A 16458-nucleotide genomic window follows, 5' to 3' on the forward strand; every position below is an offset into this window, starting at 1 on the left:
CAGTGTACATTAAAGGGAGCAATATGTAAGAAAACTGAGAAGGAAGGAAAGCACCAGGTTGCAAAAGGCTATAAATGCCAAGTAGGAGTTTATATTTGATTCTAGAAAAAAATAGGATGTCAAAAAAAGACCTGGCATGTTTAGACTTGCAGTAGGTGAGGGTAATGAGGAAGGGCCTGATCTAGGGTGCTGACAGTGTAAGACAGGAAAAGGGGCAGATGAAAGACATGGCAGGGCTTAATAACTAGCTGGATGTGGGCATGGAAAGAGGAAAGTAAGAGGAAGAAGCAAGCGTGAACCCAGGTCACGAGGAAGATAGATGGTCCTGTCCCTGCTGCAAATACAGAGTGTGGGGGAGGAGCAAGTTTGCAAGGAAGGACAATGGAGACTGAAACTTGTGGACAAACAGCTTGAAATGCCCAGTAGGTCCTTGATGATAGACTAGAGTTCATCAAAGGAAACCTTGACTCTCCTTGAATTTGCTGTCCTTCCATTCTCCATTGAATCCTAGGTATCTAAGTTTCTTAAGCTGGTTGTAATCCCATATGGGGTCTCATAACTGAATGTGGTGGGGGGTGAGAAACTTTGATTTATTATCAGTAAATAATTTGTATAGCTATAAAAACAGAGTCACATAATTTCCCAGCAGAGTCAAGCCTGGAAAAAATTTAAGCCCTGCAGTGTATAATACTACTTCTAGAAGTTCCCTAAGTCATTTATACAATAAAGATGCTCCCTCTTAGCATAAATCAGTAAAAGTAATTCATTTATGCCTAGGAGCTGTGCCTACAAAGAAGCATTTGTCACTTACCATGCATTCCTAACCCATGCATTTAGTATTTTAATTTGCTCTTTCACTCCCTGACAAAAACAGAAAAGAAAGAGAAAGAGAATAAAAGAAAAAGAGAAAGAAAGAAAAAAGGAAGGATGGAAGGAAGGAAGAAAAGAAGAAAGAAGGAAGGAAGGAGGGGGGAAGGAAGGAAGGAAAGAGGGGGGAAGGAAGGAAGGAAGAAAAGAAGAAAGGAGAAAGAGAGGAAAGGAGGGAAGGAAGGAGGGAGGAGGAAAGGAAAGAGGGGAGGGGAGGAAGGAAAGAAGGAAGGAAGAAGGAGAGGAAAGAAGGAAGGAAGGGAGGAAGTAAAGAGGGGAGGAAGAAAAGGAAAGAGGGGAGGGGAGGAAAGGAAATAGGGAGGGGAGGAAGGAAGGAAGAAGGGGAGGAAGGAAGGAAAGAGGGGAGGAAGGAAAGAAGGGGAGGAAGGAGAGAAAGGAAGGAGGGAGGGGAGGAAGGAAGGGAGGAAAGAGGAAAGAAAGGAAGGAAAGAAGGAGGGGAAGAAGGAAGGAAGGAGGAAAGACAGGAAAGAAGGAGGGAGGGCAGGAAGGAAGGAGGGAGGAAAGAAAGGAAGGAAGGAAGGAAGAAGTGAGGGGAGAAAGAAAAGAAGAAAGGAATGAAGGAAGGAAGGAAGGAGGGAGGGAGAGAAGGAGGGAGAAAGGGAAGGAGGGAGGAAGAAAAAGAAAACCATTAACCTGAAAATGTGCATTTTCTATTGATCTGATCTAATGAAAAAAGCCCTGAGAAGGCAAATCAGGAGACTTGGATTCTAGTTCTGCCTTTGACCCTAATTACCAGAGTGTCCTTAAGTTAGTCACATAATACCACTGTTTTGTCATCTGAAAAATAAAGAGGTAGAATCATATGATGTCTCTCTAAAGTTCCTTGCATGCTTCTAAGCCAAGGATGTTAGCCTCTTTGGGCAGTATTCTGTCAATCTCATTCTTTCAGGAATTTAATTGGTTACCAAAAATAAGTAGACAGAGGAGAATTTTTTGAAAGTATTCACAAACAGAATATTTCATTTGTGGCATAAAAATGAGGAAGGATATTAGAATTAGATGTTTGCTAAATAATTAGAATTAGACTATGATTTTCAAAATTCATATACACTCTTGTACACTGCATCTTACCTGATGTTCCCATTTTAGTCCAAAGAAGATTTAAGACAATAATCACTTTTCCTTTGCATAGTTATTATATTTATTATAAAGATTAAAAACACTGAGTTAAGTTAGATAACTTTCCCATGGATTACAGTTATCAAGACTTGAACCCTAGACTCCTGGTTTTAAGTCCAGTGCCCTTTCTACAACATAACTTCTCTATGGGGGATTAATTAAGTTTCTAGCTGCAAAGCCCTTTTGATGGTAATATGAGCTAATTGGGTCAATAAGCATTTATTAAGTGATTACTATACTGTTCATCTTTGAGTCTTCTGGCTCTGTCTGATGCTCATACTCTGAATTAGCAGCTCTGGCTGACACTGACACCAAACAACTGGGCAGAATGGAAATATGATGAATTTTAATAGGGATAAACATAATTAATGTCTCGTATTTGAGTTGAAAAAAGCAAGTAACTAGACAGAAGTTCATATGAAAAATACCTTGCAGTTCTAATCAATTTAAAGTTCAATATTAACAATGTGACATGGCAGCCAGAAAAAGCGAATGAGATCTTGGGCTATATGATTAGTCCAGTTGTTTTAGTCTTACCCGACTTTTCATGGTTCCATTTGGGGTTTCTTGGTGGAGATACTGGAGTTTTGTACCATTTCCTTTTTTATCTCCTTTTACAGATGAAGAAACTGAGGCAAACAGAGTCAAGTCAGACTCTCTGTGACCTTATTTGGGCTTTTCTTGGCAAAAATACTGGATTTGCAGTTTCTTTCTCCTGTTCATTTAAGATATGAGTAAGTGAGACAGTTAAGTGATGTGCCTTGGGTCACTAGTAAGTATCTGAGATCACATTTTAAGTCAGGAAGATAAGTCTTCCTGATTCTAAGGTCAGAACTTGATCTACTGCACTACCTAGCTAGCCCATGATAATTTACAGTTTTTTATATGTTGTTTTCTCCTTGAGAGTACAGGCTCCTTGAGATCAGGGATTGTTTTTTTTTTTTTCCCCTTTAGATTCCCAGTGCTTTGTATAGTACCTAATAGTCACTGACACAATGACTTAATAATAAATGTTTACGGACTGACTGCCCAGTCCTATATGTCAAAAGTAAAGCAATGGGAAGAAGCTAAAATTTTAGGTTTAATTTAAGGAAAAGCTTCCTAACAAAGAGCTCTCCTGAACAAGAATAAGCTATATCAGGAGGCTCTGGGTTGTGACCTTAGTGAAGGGCTTCAGAAGTATGTATCTTTTGTCAGATATGTGGACAATGAGGTGATTCTGTAAATCTATAAATTCTTCATTCCATTCCCTTGGTTGTGACTCCACCAAATTATTCTTCTAGTTCTCAGGTCCTCAAGTAAAGAGGAGAGCTTTTCTATTTTACTAAATAAAACTGATTCTATCAAAGATGCATATCACCACAGTAGAAATCACTGTCTAAAGCAATAGATTTCTTATTAGACTATTTTTCTTATGCATAATGCAAAGAGTTTGAAAAGGGCTTCTAACAAATTATTGGTTTCTTAAGACCAGGAAACTCAATTGGATTCAAAATTCATCTGTAAGATACTGATCACAGTCCTCCATATATTCTTATTCTGTGTGGGGAAAAGGGAGGGACTGGACCTGTGGTTTCATCACAGTAAGAAGTTCTTGGTGAGGAAACTCCCTCTATAAAAACAGTCAGCAAATGAGTCTTAGAAAGTATGCATACTTGGTTCCAGAATTGGAGCCGGTATACCTGGAGAAGGAAGCTGAAACTGGGTTTTCCAGGATCCAAGCTCAGATCCCTAGCCACTGTACAGAGCAAGTGGCAATCACAAGTTGTGGCTGATCACCTATGGTGAAAGAAAACTCATTCCTTAAAAAAGGTCCAGAAAGCACCACTGCTTAATTCTTCACATATGCTTTCCAGGGTATTAAACTTGATACTGTAGGCCTGCATTAGACCTTATTTCTATAAAATCAATGAATCTTTGAATTGGAATCTTACCTAAATCATGACTCTCATCCCCTACAAAGACCACCAGAGGTGAAGAACTCATTACTTCTTTCCAATCTTCCATACCTCAGGCAACCTATCTCATTTCTGGACAGCTCTCATTGTTTGGATGTTTTCCTTATGATGGCCTGAGAGCAGCTTGTCCATAATTATCAATCACCATTACTATTAAGTATTATCATACATACTAAATTAGTGCACCTAGTCCCTTAATATGGAAATAAGTTGTATTCTTTATGCCAAATAGTTGTTTCCTACTGTTTTTCTATACCTCATAGCATCTAGTCCAATATTAGATAAACAGTATGAGTCCTTCATGGATTAAATAAAGGAATAAGGAAGCAATGTTGCACAGTGAAACTCCCTGCTTTGCTACTAGTAAGAAATTCCAACTCACCGCATTTTTTTTTTGTTTTCTTTGTCTGATATTATCTTTCTTCTTCTCGCTCTCAGCCTCCCACATTCTTTCAAGTCCAAAATATAATTCCATCTCCTACAGGAAGGCCTTTCCCAACTTCTTTTAATCTTTGTGCCTTCCCTCTTAATTTTCCTACCTATCCTACATATTGCTTGTTGATATGTTTGCTGTCTGCCCCACTAGACTGTGAGTTCCTTGAAGGTAAGGATTTTTTTTGCCTCCTTTTGTTTCCTCAATACTTAGCATGATACCTGGCTCTGGAGGGGAAAGTGAGACAGGTGACCTGCTCAGCCTTCCCTTCCTCCAATCCAATTCACTTCCACTTCATAGCAATTCCTCCCCAACATTATGGACCTCTTCCAGAACAAAGAGGAAACAGCTTAGCACAATGTCTGGCCCATAGTTGGCACTTAATAAATGTTTGTTCATTTAATGAATGAATGAATGCCTATTAGACCAAGAGGAAGGAAAGCTCTGGTTTTGAATTTCACCTTAATTCTTACTAGCTGTATGGCTTCGACCATAAGTCCCCTACTGGCTATCCCCCACCCCTAGCTAGAATACTCTGCCTACTCATGTCTACCTTCTGGTTTCACTGACTTTCTGCTGGTCTCCACTAAAACAAAAAAGTTTCTGTGAGAATCAAATGAGATAATATTTGTAAGTCTTATAAGCTTGGTACTTAGTATATGCTTAGTAAATGCTGATTTCTTTTCTTGAAGCAGTATTTTTGCCATTCTGATTGTAAAGATGAAGTAAGTAAGGTGGATTTTTGAAACTCACAAAACTGTGGCACAATTTGAATTTCTACTAGCATTGCTCATTTATGAAAATAGACTATTTTTCTTTCCAAGAGATACTTGGGGGATTGTAAGTGGTCTATTTTCATCCCCTGTTCTTATGCTAATTCTCTCTGATGCAAGCTCAAGTTCTCTTATTGAGTCTAGGAGCTGCCCCAATCATGTAGAATTAAAATAAAAACTGAAGTAAGCAAATCATCAGAGAAGGGTAATGCGGTTAGACCAATCCCAGACAGTCTGTGGAACTCATCGTGAAACTTAAGGTAAACTTTATATAACATACAGGCATATATTATTAACATCTTATTCCCCAGAATCTCAGATACACTCTACAGATAACCGTATTCCACCATCTGGGGGTTCTATTTTCATTTCTTCAACATGCCAAGGGAATTCTGGAATAAAATACTTCCTCTGTATAGAGATTGTTTCATTTTCTGTTTCTACCCCTAGCACTCAGCATAGCGCTTGCCTAAGGTTTTATATAAGGTCAGTTAATCAACAGGATCTTGGAAATGATCTAAATCTAGCCCATTCCACTTCATTAAAAATAAACTTGAGACAAACTTGATTTAAAATAAACTTGAGATTTAAGAGGAGCAGGTCTGATCCTAGAGCCCAGAACTTCTAAATCCTAGAAAAATATGCATTCATTTCTCTAATGATAACTCTTCACATTTATACATACAAACACACACGTAAACTCTTAAAGCCCTTTTCTGACTCCCAGACCTGCAAGGTACATAGTGTAAATTTTATCATTCTCATTATAAATGAGGGTATTAATGCTCAGAAGAGTTCAATGATTATCCCAGGCCCATCCAGGTGAAACATAGAGGCAGTTACCTGCTCCATTGGGTGCAGTGCTTCTTCACAAGGAGTCAGGAAGACTTGAATTAAAACCTACTTCACACATTTTTACTAGCTACAAGATCCTGGGTAAGTTACTTTCTGCCTACCTCAGTTTCTTCCCCTATACAATGAGGATAATTATAGAACATGCTTCTCAGGACTGCAATAAAGATCAAATAGGATAACATTTGCAAAGCATTTTGCAAACCTCCAAGCATTATATAAATGCTAGCTACTATGGTCATTATTATATGAATCCCAGACTCTGGGTTCCAAATCGAATCCGCACGCAGCTAATATTTCCATGTTTAGGAGAAGGTTTGCACACTGAAGAGATGAACGTTAAGTGCCAGTTTGTTTGGATTCTCAAGCTTTAACACCTTTGGAGGCTTAAGAACATCACAAAAAAGTAATAAAACTTTTGAAATGTAAGATAATGATCCAAAAATCAAGCTTGGGGTCTCCCTAGCCCAGTATTTTTGATAGTGACAACTTCAGATGTGTCTTGAGAAGGAGTAGACAACTTGAATTTCAACAAAAATGTCTCAAAACATCTTAATTTCCTTCCATAGGAAATGTGACCTGCTCGCCTAAACTGCAGAACAAGGTCTCAATTCTCCATAGCCCAAGCTTTGGAACAGGTCAGAAGGACAGCCCAGAGAAAATTCAAAGATAATTAACCCCAACTGTGCTATCTCCAATTCCATAATTGTATGGTCTTTCAAGAACTCATTCCATACATTATTTCTTCACACTTTAAAGAAAGATATATCTCACACCCTGGATTTTATAAATCTGAATTCAGAAATTTCTGCACATATTAGATAGCAAGTAACCTATGAATGAAGTGCCCAAGGGAAGGAAATGTGGGTGCAATGGAAACAGTACTGACTGATGCCATTTCCAAAACTTTTGAGCTATGTAATATGAGCAAATCACTGCATCCTACAGAAGGAACTTAGATTATCTTAAGATAACAATTTGGAATGCTCAAAAAGTTATCAAACTGTGCATACCCTTTGATCCAGCAGCGTTATTACTGGGCTTATATCCCAAAGAGATCATAAAGAAGGGAAAGGGATTTGTAAGTGCACGAATGTTTGTGGCAGCCCTGTTTGTAGTGGCCAGAAACTGGAAACTGAATGGATGCCCATCAATTGGAGAAGGGCTGAATAAATTGTGGTATATGAATATTATGGAATATTATTGTTCGGTAAGAAATGACCAACAGAATGATTTCAGAAAGGCTTGGAAAGACTTACCCGAACTGATGCTGAGTGAAACGAGCAGGGCCAGGAGATCATTATATGCTTTAACAACAATACTATATGATGAACAAATTCTGATGGACCTGGCCATCCTCAGCAATGAGATGAACCAAATCAGTTCCAATGGAGCAGGAATGAACTGAACCAGCTACACCCAGGGAAAGAACTCTGGGAGATGACTAAGAACCATTACATTGAATTCCAAATCCCTATATTTTTGCCCACCTGCATTTTGGATTTCCTTCACAGGCTAATTGTATAATATTTCAGAGTCCGATTCTTTTTGTACAGCAAAATAACAATTTGGTCATGTTTACTTATTGTGTATCTAATTTATACTTTAATATATTTAAGATCTACTGGTCATCCTGCCATCTGGGTGAGGGAGTGGGGAGAAGGAGGGGAAAAATTGGAACAAGAGGTTTGGCAATTGTCAATGCTGTAAAGTTACCCATACATATAAGCTGTAAATAAAAGGCTATTAAAATAAAATTTAAAAAAATATCTTAAGACTCAAATAACAGGATGTAGGATCATTGATAAGGATCACTGAGGTCATTTCATCCAACTCCCTCATATTACATTTAAAGAAACTGAGACCCAGAAAGTTAACTGGTTTGTACAGATCACAGACTTGTGAAGTATTATAATCAGTAAGTATTTGAGTAGTAGAGGACAAGAATCCAGGTCCCCCTCAAATCAGTCTTCTTTCCACTGAAGCATATGTGTACATCCACAAACAAAGATACACTGGCACAAAACACATGTACTCTCCTATATATATCTAGCATTGTAAAAGAACTGTGTACAAGTATGGTGAGAAAACTGATTTCAATGGGGGAGGTCAGAGAAGGCTTTTTGCAGAGGCTACACTGAAGAAAGGGTTAGAATGTGAACAGGGGAAGATGAAGAAAAAGCAGAAAGAGAGATGAAGCTACTCATTCAATAGTAATTTACTTAAGTACTTGGGACTCAGCATTTTCAACACTTAAATGGATGGATATGTTTTCCAGATTCACTCTATTGTGTTTATGAAAATCCCTACCTAAAAAAAATTTAGCCTTTGAAAAAGACACAAGGGCCACTTAAGTGTTATTTAGTTTAGCCTGATTCAATCCCCCCTCAGTTGCTCTACCTGTTCCCCAAGGATTATGACACATGTTAACATGATATTAAAATTGTTTAACAATTTCCCCAAACAAAAAAACCCCACCTACTCAATAAAATGTTTATTGCCTACTCTGATGGAGTGGATCAACCTAAGAATTTTTCTGCTGGTGATCTCTAGGATCTGGAATGTACTGAAAATTTCCAAAGCAAGTTCCATCCTCATTTAATAAAAATTTTGGCAGTCATTAATATTAACTTCATAGAATTATAATAAGAGATAGTATCTCTATATTAATTTAAAGTTTTCAAAGCATTTTACAAACATTAACTCATTTGATCCTTCACAACAACCAGTGAGGTTGGTGCAATTATTATCCCTCTCTCATGGATGAGAAAATTAGAGCTAAGAAAGACCTGCCATGGGCAATACAGCCAGCAGGGGCCTGAAGAAAACTTTGAACTCGGTTTTCCACAGGAGCAGTCCTTCATTCTAGCCACTGTACCACCCAGCTGCAGTTATAGAATGTTCGTTTCAAGCTACCCTAGAACACCAAAAGGTGACATGGCTGTCTCCCATATCTGGAATGCTTTCTCCCTCTCCATTCCAACAGACCTCTTCTGGCTTCCTTTACGTCCCAACTAAAATCCCATCTGCTACAGGAATTCCAACTCCTCTTAGAGCCAGTGCTTTCTCTTTGTTAACTATTCCTATTTATCCTGAATAGACTTGTTTCATAGATATTTGTTTGCATTTTTTCTTCTCTATTAGATAGTAAGGTCCTCGAGGGCAAGAACTGTCTATTCCTTCTTTTTGCATTCTCAGAGCTTAGCATAGTGTCTGGCACACAGTTGGTGGCCAATAAAGGTTTATTAAATTGAATTAAATGAAGAATAATCAGAACTTGCAAGAACATTAGAGGCCTTATACAATTATACAACCTCAAAGCTGGAAAGGACCTTAACTGAAACTCAAGCTTCTCAAACTTTGGTTCATGACCCCATATGAGGTCTTATAAGTAAATATGGGGGTTGAGAACTTTTGATTTGTTATCAGTAGATATTTGTTTGGTCTATCTTTTTATATACCTATATACCTGAGGTCATGGAAAATTTATCAGCTTAAAAGAAATCATGAGACAAGTCATGATCTAGAATAATGATGTCACATTGAAATATACAAAAAAGGGCCGCAAAACCATATATAAAGATCCCCTCTAGGTATTGAGAATGCAAGTTTATTGAATGTAGGGACTATCTAGCATGCTTTTATTTCCAGCTCCAGTCATTAACACAGTTGTCTAGCTCATAGTAAAGATGATCTGGTTATGTGATATGAGTAAATTACAACCATTGAGAATCTCAGTTTCCTCATCTATAATCTGGGGATTATAATATTCACATTACCAAGTTCAAGACAAATAAGAATGGCTGAAAAAACTAGTATTAAACTCAAAGTACAAATAGTTGGGCAATTAAGTGAATATAGCTCAGGGCCTGGAGTCAGCAAGATTAGGGTTCAAATGTGAATTCAGACACTTAGAAGCTGAGTGTAAACCTACAGGCAAGTTCCTTAATCTTTGTTTGATCTCAGTTTCCTCAACTGTAAAATGGGGATAATAATAACATCTACCTCCTAGGATCGTTGTGAGGATCAAAAGAGAATATCTGCATAAAAAATGAAAGGGTTTTTGCATAGAACTTGGCACTTAGGCACCATAAATAGTCTAATTCCCTTCCAAAATTGATGTGAAGTTCAAACAATGTAACAGTGAAAATTTGATATATAAATGATAGCTGATATTATTATTACATAAATATTAGATAAGTAACTGTGTTCAGATGTTTGAAGGGCTCTGCAAGGAACCTGAGAGTCATTAATCCAATTTTTAAGTCCTTAGTCATTTTGCAGAGGGCCAACTGACTTGCCCAAAGTCACATGATGAGCAAATTGGATTTGATCATGCTTTCCTCTCCAACTCTACCTCCACAACCAATGGTTTTCTCACAGAGCTGTATCTGCCAAAATGAACAAACCAGTTCTCTGCTAGTTATGAACAATGGGTAGAAATTGCAAAAAAAGGGAAATTTAGATAAACACTAGCTAATTCACGCTTCAGGAGAGAGTGGGCTCCTCCCTATAGTAAATCTTCAAAGGCAAGATGATCACTTAGTAGCTGACATAATGCTTTGAAAGCTAGCTTTATCTAAACTTCCCTATAGTTACTGTTATTCCCATTTTACACATGAAAAAAAAAAAAAAAACTGGAGCTCATCTGGCCCGAAAGCTTAGAGACAGGTTACAAAATACAAGCACTATCCACTGAGGTAGGAATACTGGAAAGGATTTATTTTTTCAATTATGAATTGAATGTAATTCAATTCTGACTCTAATCTCTACTCCTTAGCCATATGGCCTTGGTACAGTAGTAAATTTACCTGAGTCCCATTTCTGTAACTAACTGACTAACTTCTGTAACTAACATGGAAATACAATAAGAATTGTTACTTGTTACCTCCCCACTGCTGGGGATCATTATAAATAAAACTTTTTTTTAAAAGATGTGTGAGCATTAAAGTTTAGGTGATGGCATTGGGCCTATGAGACAGGGGGATCTGACAGACTTCCTCTGATAGACCAACTGGGATGACTATGGGTGGGATACTAATCTGTCTCAGTGTCCCAAGAAACTAATTCTCTACGACTAAGTTACACACATCAGCTTCCAGGATGGAAAGCGTGTCTACACTGGAAACATTCCTCACAGATGGAATCAGAGTTCCAGACCAAAAGTGAAATCAAAACAAGTAAAACAAAAAATAAATTGGAAGCTAGTAATACTGTCCAAGCACAAGGTAGTTAACTCTGGTGACACTTCCATGCAAATGTTTGGTTCATCCTTTAAATTATTGCCCCTTATCACTTGGATTCCATGCCAGCAAATTCAATTGCTTTAATAGTTTTATTCCATTATGTTCCTTAGATGCCTGGTTAAGGTGGCAATGATTTCTGTCCACAGAACTCAAAGTGTTCTTCCAAATTTTTTTTTAATAATTGTTTTCACCTTAACCCCCTCCTCACACATCCCTATGCAGATTACTCCCAGATCTATATATCTAGCTTTAGTCCCTCCTCATTGCTTCAGTATCAGAGGATCACCAACCAACTAGGCATTTCAATATGGATGTCTTAGAGACATCTTCAACCCCAAATATACAAAACAGAACTCAGGATCTTGCCCCTAAAACCAACCCCTCATCTAAACTTCTCTATGTCTTTTGAAGGTACTATCATTTTCCCAGTCTCCCAGAATTGTAATCTTGATGTTATCATAGGCCTTCCGACTCTCCCTCATTCCACATAGATTAATTGCCTTTATATCTCCATAGCATCACTCACATTCAACTTTTTCTCTCTATTTACACAGCTACTGCCCTTATCACCTCAAGATCAATGGTGTCACACTCAACATGGTCACTAAGCATACACAGGGATCATTCTTGCTTCATATTGACTTGTTACTGTTTTTATTGTATTTTTATTTATTTTGTTAAATAGTTCCCAATTACATTTTAATCTGGTTATATTACTCTAGGGAGTTATGGGTCTCATGTAGCCCTAGGCAATATAAATATTAATAAATATAATAAAATATTTGACAACTCTAACCTAGATTATTTCACAATTAATTGGTCTTCTGGTCCCTTCTCCAGTTCTTTCTTCACATGTAGTTTAAATGATTTTCCTTAAGCTTGAATCTATCCCTGTGATCCTCTAAGCAATACACTATTGTAGATCCCTATTGCCTCCAAGATAAAATATAAAAAACCATGTTTAACTTTGAAAGCCTAGCTTTCCAGGTTCACAACTATCACTCTCCCTTCTGGACTGAGCAATATAATCAAACATTCCCTTTTTAACCTGTGCTTCATAGAATGTCTTCCTTATCATGTTAATTGCCATCTAGGAAAGGTGGTGAAGAGAAGGAGGGGAAAAGTTGGAACAGAAGTTTTTGCAAGGGTCAATGTTGAAAAATTACCCATGCATATGTTTTGTCAATAAAAAGGTATTTTAAAAAAAGAATCATGTTAAGCAGGACCTTTTACTGGAAGCTTTTCTTGCTCCTCCCCCAGTAGTGTTCTCCCTTCGTAAGAACCCTGTATTTGATTACCCATTTGTCCCCTTTACGTTTATTCTGCATATTCTTATATATAGACTTGCCCCCTTAGAATTTAGGCTTCCTGAGAGTAGAAATTATTTGATTTTTTGTATAGATAGTAGAGTGCCAGCGCTGGAATCAAGAAAATCTGAGTTAAATTTGGCTTTGATACTAGCTGTATGATGTTGGGCAAGTCATTAAACCCACTTACCTCATTACTTTTGTTCCTTTGTTATTTTGAGAGGCAATTGGGGTTAAGTGACTTGCCTAGGGTCACATAACTAGGAAGTGTTAAGTGTCTGAGGCTAGATTTGAACTTAAGTCTTCCTAACTTCAGGGCCAGTGCTCTATCCCCTATTCCTCATTCCTAATATGAGGTAATAATAGCACCTACCTCCCAAGGTTTTTTGAGGATCAAATGATCTTAGCATAGTAGCATGTCTATGAATATAATTATATATGCACACATATGTACATAATCATATCTATATATTTACATATATGTATATAATCATGCATTGCATATATGCCTATATAATTAGTTACATGTGCATATGTGTACACCCATGATTATATGCATACACACACATGAATGCATGTATATATGTCTATGTGTGTGCAGATGCATATATCAATGTTAACTTTATTATTACTTTTTTCCTCCATACCTACTACAATTCCTGGCACATGGCACTTAGAAAATACTTGTTGATTAACTGAAAAACAATCTTTGTGCAAATCTAGGATTGTTAGTTTGGATTAGGCATGTCCTACTACACTCACTCACATAAATTTACTGATAAAGACCAGATAACCATTCAAGAGATTTATAGGCAAATGCTAAGCACTCAGAATGATTTCTACAAGTTTTAGGTACTAAAGTGTCAGAACTTGAATCTACAACTTAAGTGGAATTTGTAGAATCACATTAAAGTGTAACTAAAAGGAACGTAGGAAAAAAAGTAAGAGGAAAACTTAAATAGAGAGAGATCCAAATCTCCAAAGAGGTGATAGGTTGTTCTCATTGAAGGTCTTCAAGCAAAGCTGAATGACCAACTTGTTCCACATATTGTACTCCAGGCCTCTAGCTGCTTAGGAAACCTCACAGTAATGGAGGATTAGGGATGGGCAGGGGGAAAGAATGCCTTAATTCGGTTATTCTACTTTACAGAGGGAATCTTTATATTTAGATAGTTTGGGCTAAATGTTCCTAGGGGTCTCTTCTTGTTGAGATTCTGAGATCTGTAAAAACCTCATTGTTGCCCCAGACCCTAATTCTGGACTTAAGAGAACAAAACCCACTTGTATTTTAAAAGATGCCCCCAAAAATCTTATTTTCCTAATCTCTGCATATGAAGTTCTTCGGCTGAGGCAATAAATCCATGACTGGTTGTGACAGCAGGCCAAGGCATGCCTTCAGAATTTGCCTCGAAAGTATTTTCAGTCAAGTCTTGCCAAGTTTTTTAAAGTAAAAAATGAAAAATTTTTTTCTAGCAACTCCTATCTCCCTGACTTAACTGGTATTTTAATCTTTAATAGCTGGGTACACATAAAATTAACAGCCCAGTCTAAAGATGCAAGGGTTGACTTTTCTACCTAAAGCACCCGATGAAAAAGGCTAAGCAGGAACTGGATAAGCCTGACACAGTTTCATCCTAATTCCAGAAACAAAATGCAGGTCAAGGCTGGCTCTCCCAGTCTTGAGGACAGCTAGCCATTTTCAACAGAGTGGGCCAGTTCCCCCTCCCTTCCACTGGCTCACCCTCCTGCAGTCTGTCAGTCACTGTCATGGGGCAGAAGGCCCTTGGGGAGCAACTCAAAGGGGAAAATATGAGCAAACAAGGGGCAAGTGAGGGGAGGAGGTGGAGGGGAAAGAGGATTATATCTCAGGCCTGGGTTTCTCCCAGTGGTACAGGAGGACCAGGAGCAAAAAGTCTCTGATTTCCAGAATTTGTAAACCTGAAAGAGAAAAGAGAAAGAGAGGGAAAGAGGGGGAGAGAAAGAGTGGTGGGAGAAGGGGAAGGAAAGAGAGGAAGGAGGAAAGGAGAGGGCAAGGGAAAGAAAGGAGGGGGAGAGGGACACCTGAGTGACGAAAAGAAAGGAAGACAGGAAAGTGAGAGGGAGAAGGAGAGGAGGAGCAAGGAGAGAGAGGAGAGATGCATTTGTGGACATATATAAATACATATGATGTACACATGTATATTTGTCAGTATGCATGTGTGTATACATGCATTTGTGCATATGGATATATTGATATATACACATTCAAGTAATGTTGAAATTTATTTTGCTTGACTATGCAGGTTTATTGCAAGGGTCTTTTTCCCTCGAGAAGGCGAGGATTGGGCGGAGGGGTGGGGGAGGGGCGGGAGAAGAGGAGATTTTTCTTATTTGAAACATAAATATGAACGTTTAATTTGAAAATGAGAACCCCCTAACGCCCCAGAAAACGGGAACGTCTAGAAAATTTGGCTGAAGCAAACTAAGAATGAAGTGACTTAAGTCCTCTTTGCCTAAGTTAGAGTTGAGGAAACTTTTTGTCTCTCCTCCGCCAAGTTCTGCACCAAACTCTCCGAAGCTGCGCAGGCAGAGGCCTCCCAGTGCCCGGGGATTAGTTGACTTAGCTGGGCCGCATAAACCCGCGCTTGGCTCCCGGGGGCAGAGCCTGGGCCCCAAGGCTGGGCCGCACTCACCCGCGATGTCCCAGAGCTGCAGGCGCACGACGGTCTCCGGGTCCCACTGGAGCACCTTCAAGGCGAAGTCCACCCCGATGGTGGCCCGGTAGTGGGAGGAGAAGTTCTGGTGCACATAGCGCTTGATGATGCTGGTCTTGCCCACGCCCAGGTCGCCGATCACCAGCAGCTTGTAGAGATGCTCCCGCGGCTGGCTCTCCATCGTACTTGTGCGCCCCTGGCCGCGCGCGCCGATCGCATGCCCCGCGCACCCGGCCCAGGAGGGGCGCAGCCCGGGACAGACCGCGGCGTGCGTGGGCGCGTGGGAGGGAGAGTGTGCGCGCCTTAGAGAGCGAGACTGCTCCCCCAGAGAAGCCGCGGGAGGAAGGGAAAAGGAACAGGGAGGGGAGAGGAGGCGGGGCAGGCAGGGCTCCGCGCCCCGGGACCGCCCTGCCTACCCGGGGGCTTAAGGCGGTTTAAAAAGCAAAACTCAGCCTCGTCTCAAGTAGAGGTGAATGGCGCGGAGAAAGGGGGGAGGGGAGGGCGCGGAGAAAGGGGGGGCGGAAGGGGGAGGGGGAGGAAAGGGAGGAGAGGGCGCGGAGAAAGGGGAAGAGTAGCAGCACCTCAGGAGATTATGGAGAGGGTGGTGGGTAATTGAGGAGGTTCTTAAACGCAAAAGAACCAGGAATAGAAACCCCAGAAACTTTCCTCTTTTATTCATCTTTCTGCCTCCCCTTCTCCCAAACTCCATTAAAGACCTCATCGGATGCCCCACTGTGGCTGGGAGGTGACTTTGTGTGGGGGAGGGGGGACAGGGCGCTGCCATCTTCTCCCTAGGCTGAGCTGAATTTAATTTGCAAGCCCTTGAAGATGTGTCTTCAAACTCTATTCTGTCAGATTTCTAGGAGTGTTATTTCCTTGGTGGAATACCAACGGTTCACCGACTGCTGACAAGTTGCTAATCAAAGTTTCCTTCTTCTCGAGAGATAAGTAGACAGTGTGACTCATTTTGGTTTTTGAAAAATAAAATACTAAAGTTCCCACAGAGCGGGATTTCTAATCCTTAATCCAAACTGCGTTATAGTAAGCAAATAATCTCACATTTTTCTATACCATTCTATAAATGTAGGTGACAGTGCTGACACGGCAGGTGGTGTTAATTAAAATAATTAGGAATTCTTTTGTAAGCTTAAACTTTGTTCAGTCTTTAGAACTCTTTGTGATCCCATTT

General features: G+C 39.5%; 1 protein-coding gene across 1 annotated transcript in view; it reads right to left on the bottom strand.

Moving 5' to 3' along the window:
* The window catches only part of RAB38 (RAB38, member RAS oncogene family), a 50444-nt gene extending 34724 nt beyond the window's left edge, over positions 1–15720 (bottom strand). The window contains exon 1 of the mRNA XM_051987294.1: positions 15249–15720. Within this exon, the coding sequence (XP_051843254.1) occupies positions 15249–15450 (202 nt within the window). The 5' untranslated portion in view covers positions 15451–15720. The remainder of the gene's footprint in view (positions 1–15248) is intronic.
* Between the last annotated feature and the right edge of the window lie 738 nt (positions 15721–16458).

The sequence above is a fragment of the Antechinus flavipes genome, chromosome 3 (assembly GCF_016432865.1).
Source record: "Antechinus flavipes isolate AdamAnt ecotype Samford, QLD, Australia chromosome 3, AdamAnt_v2, whole genome shotgun sequence".
Classification (NCBI taxonomy): Eukaryota; Metazoa; Chordata; class Mammalia; order Dasyuromorphia; family Dasyuridae; genus Antechinus; species Antechinus flavipes.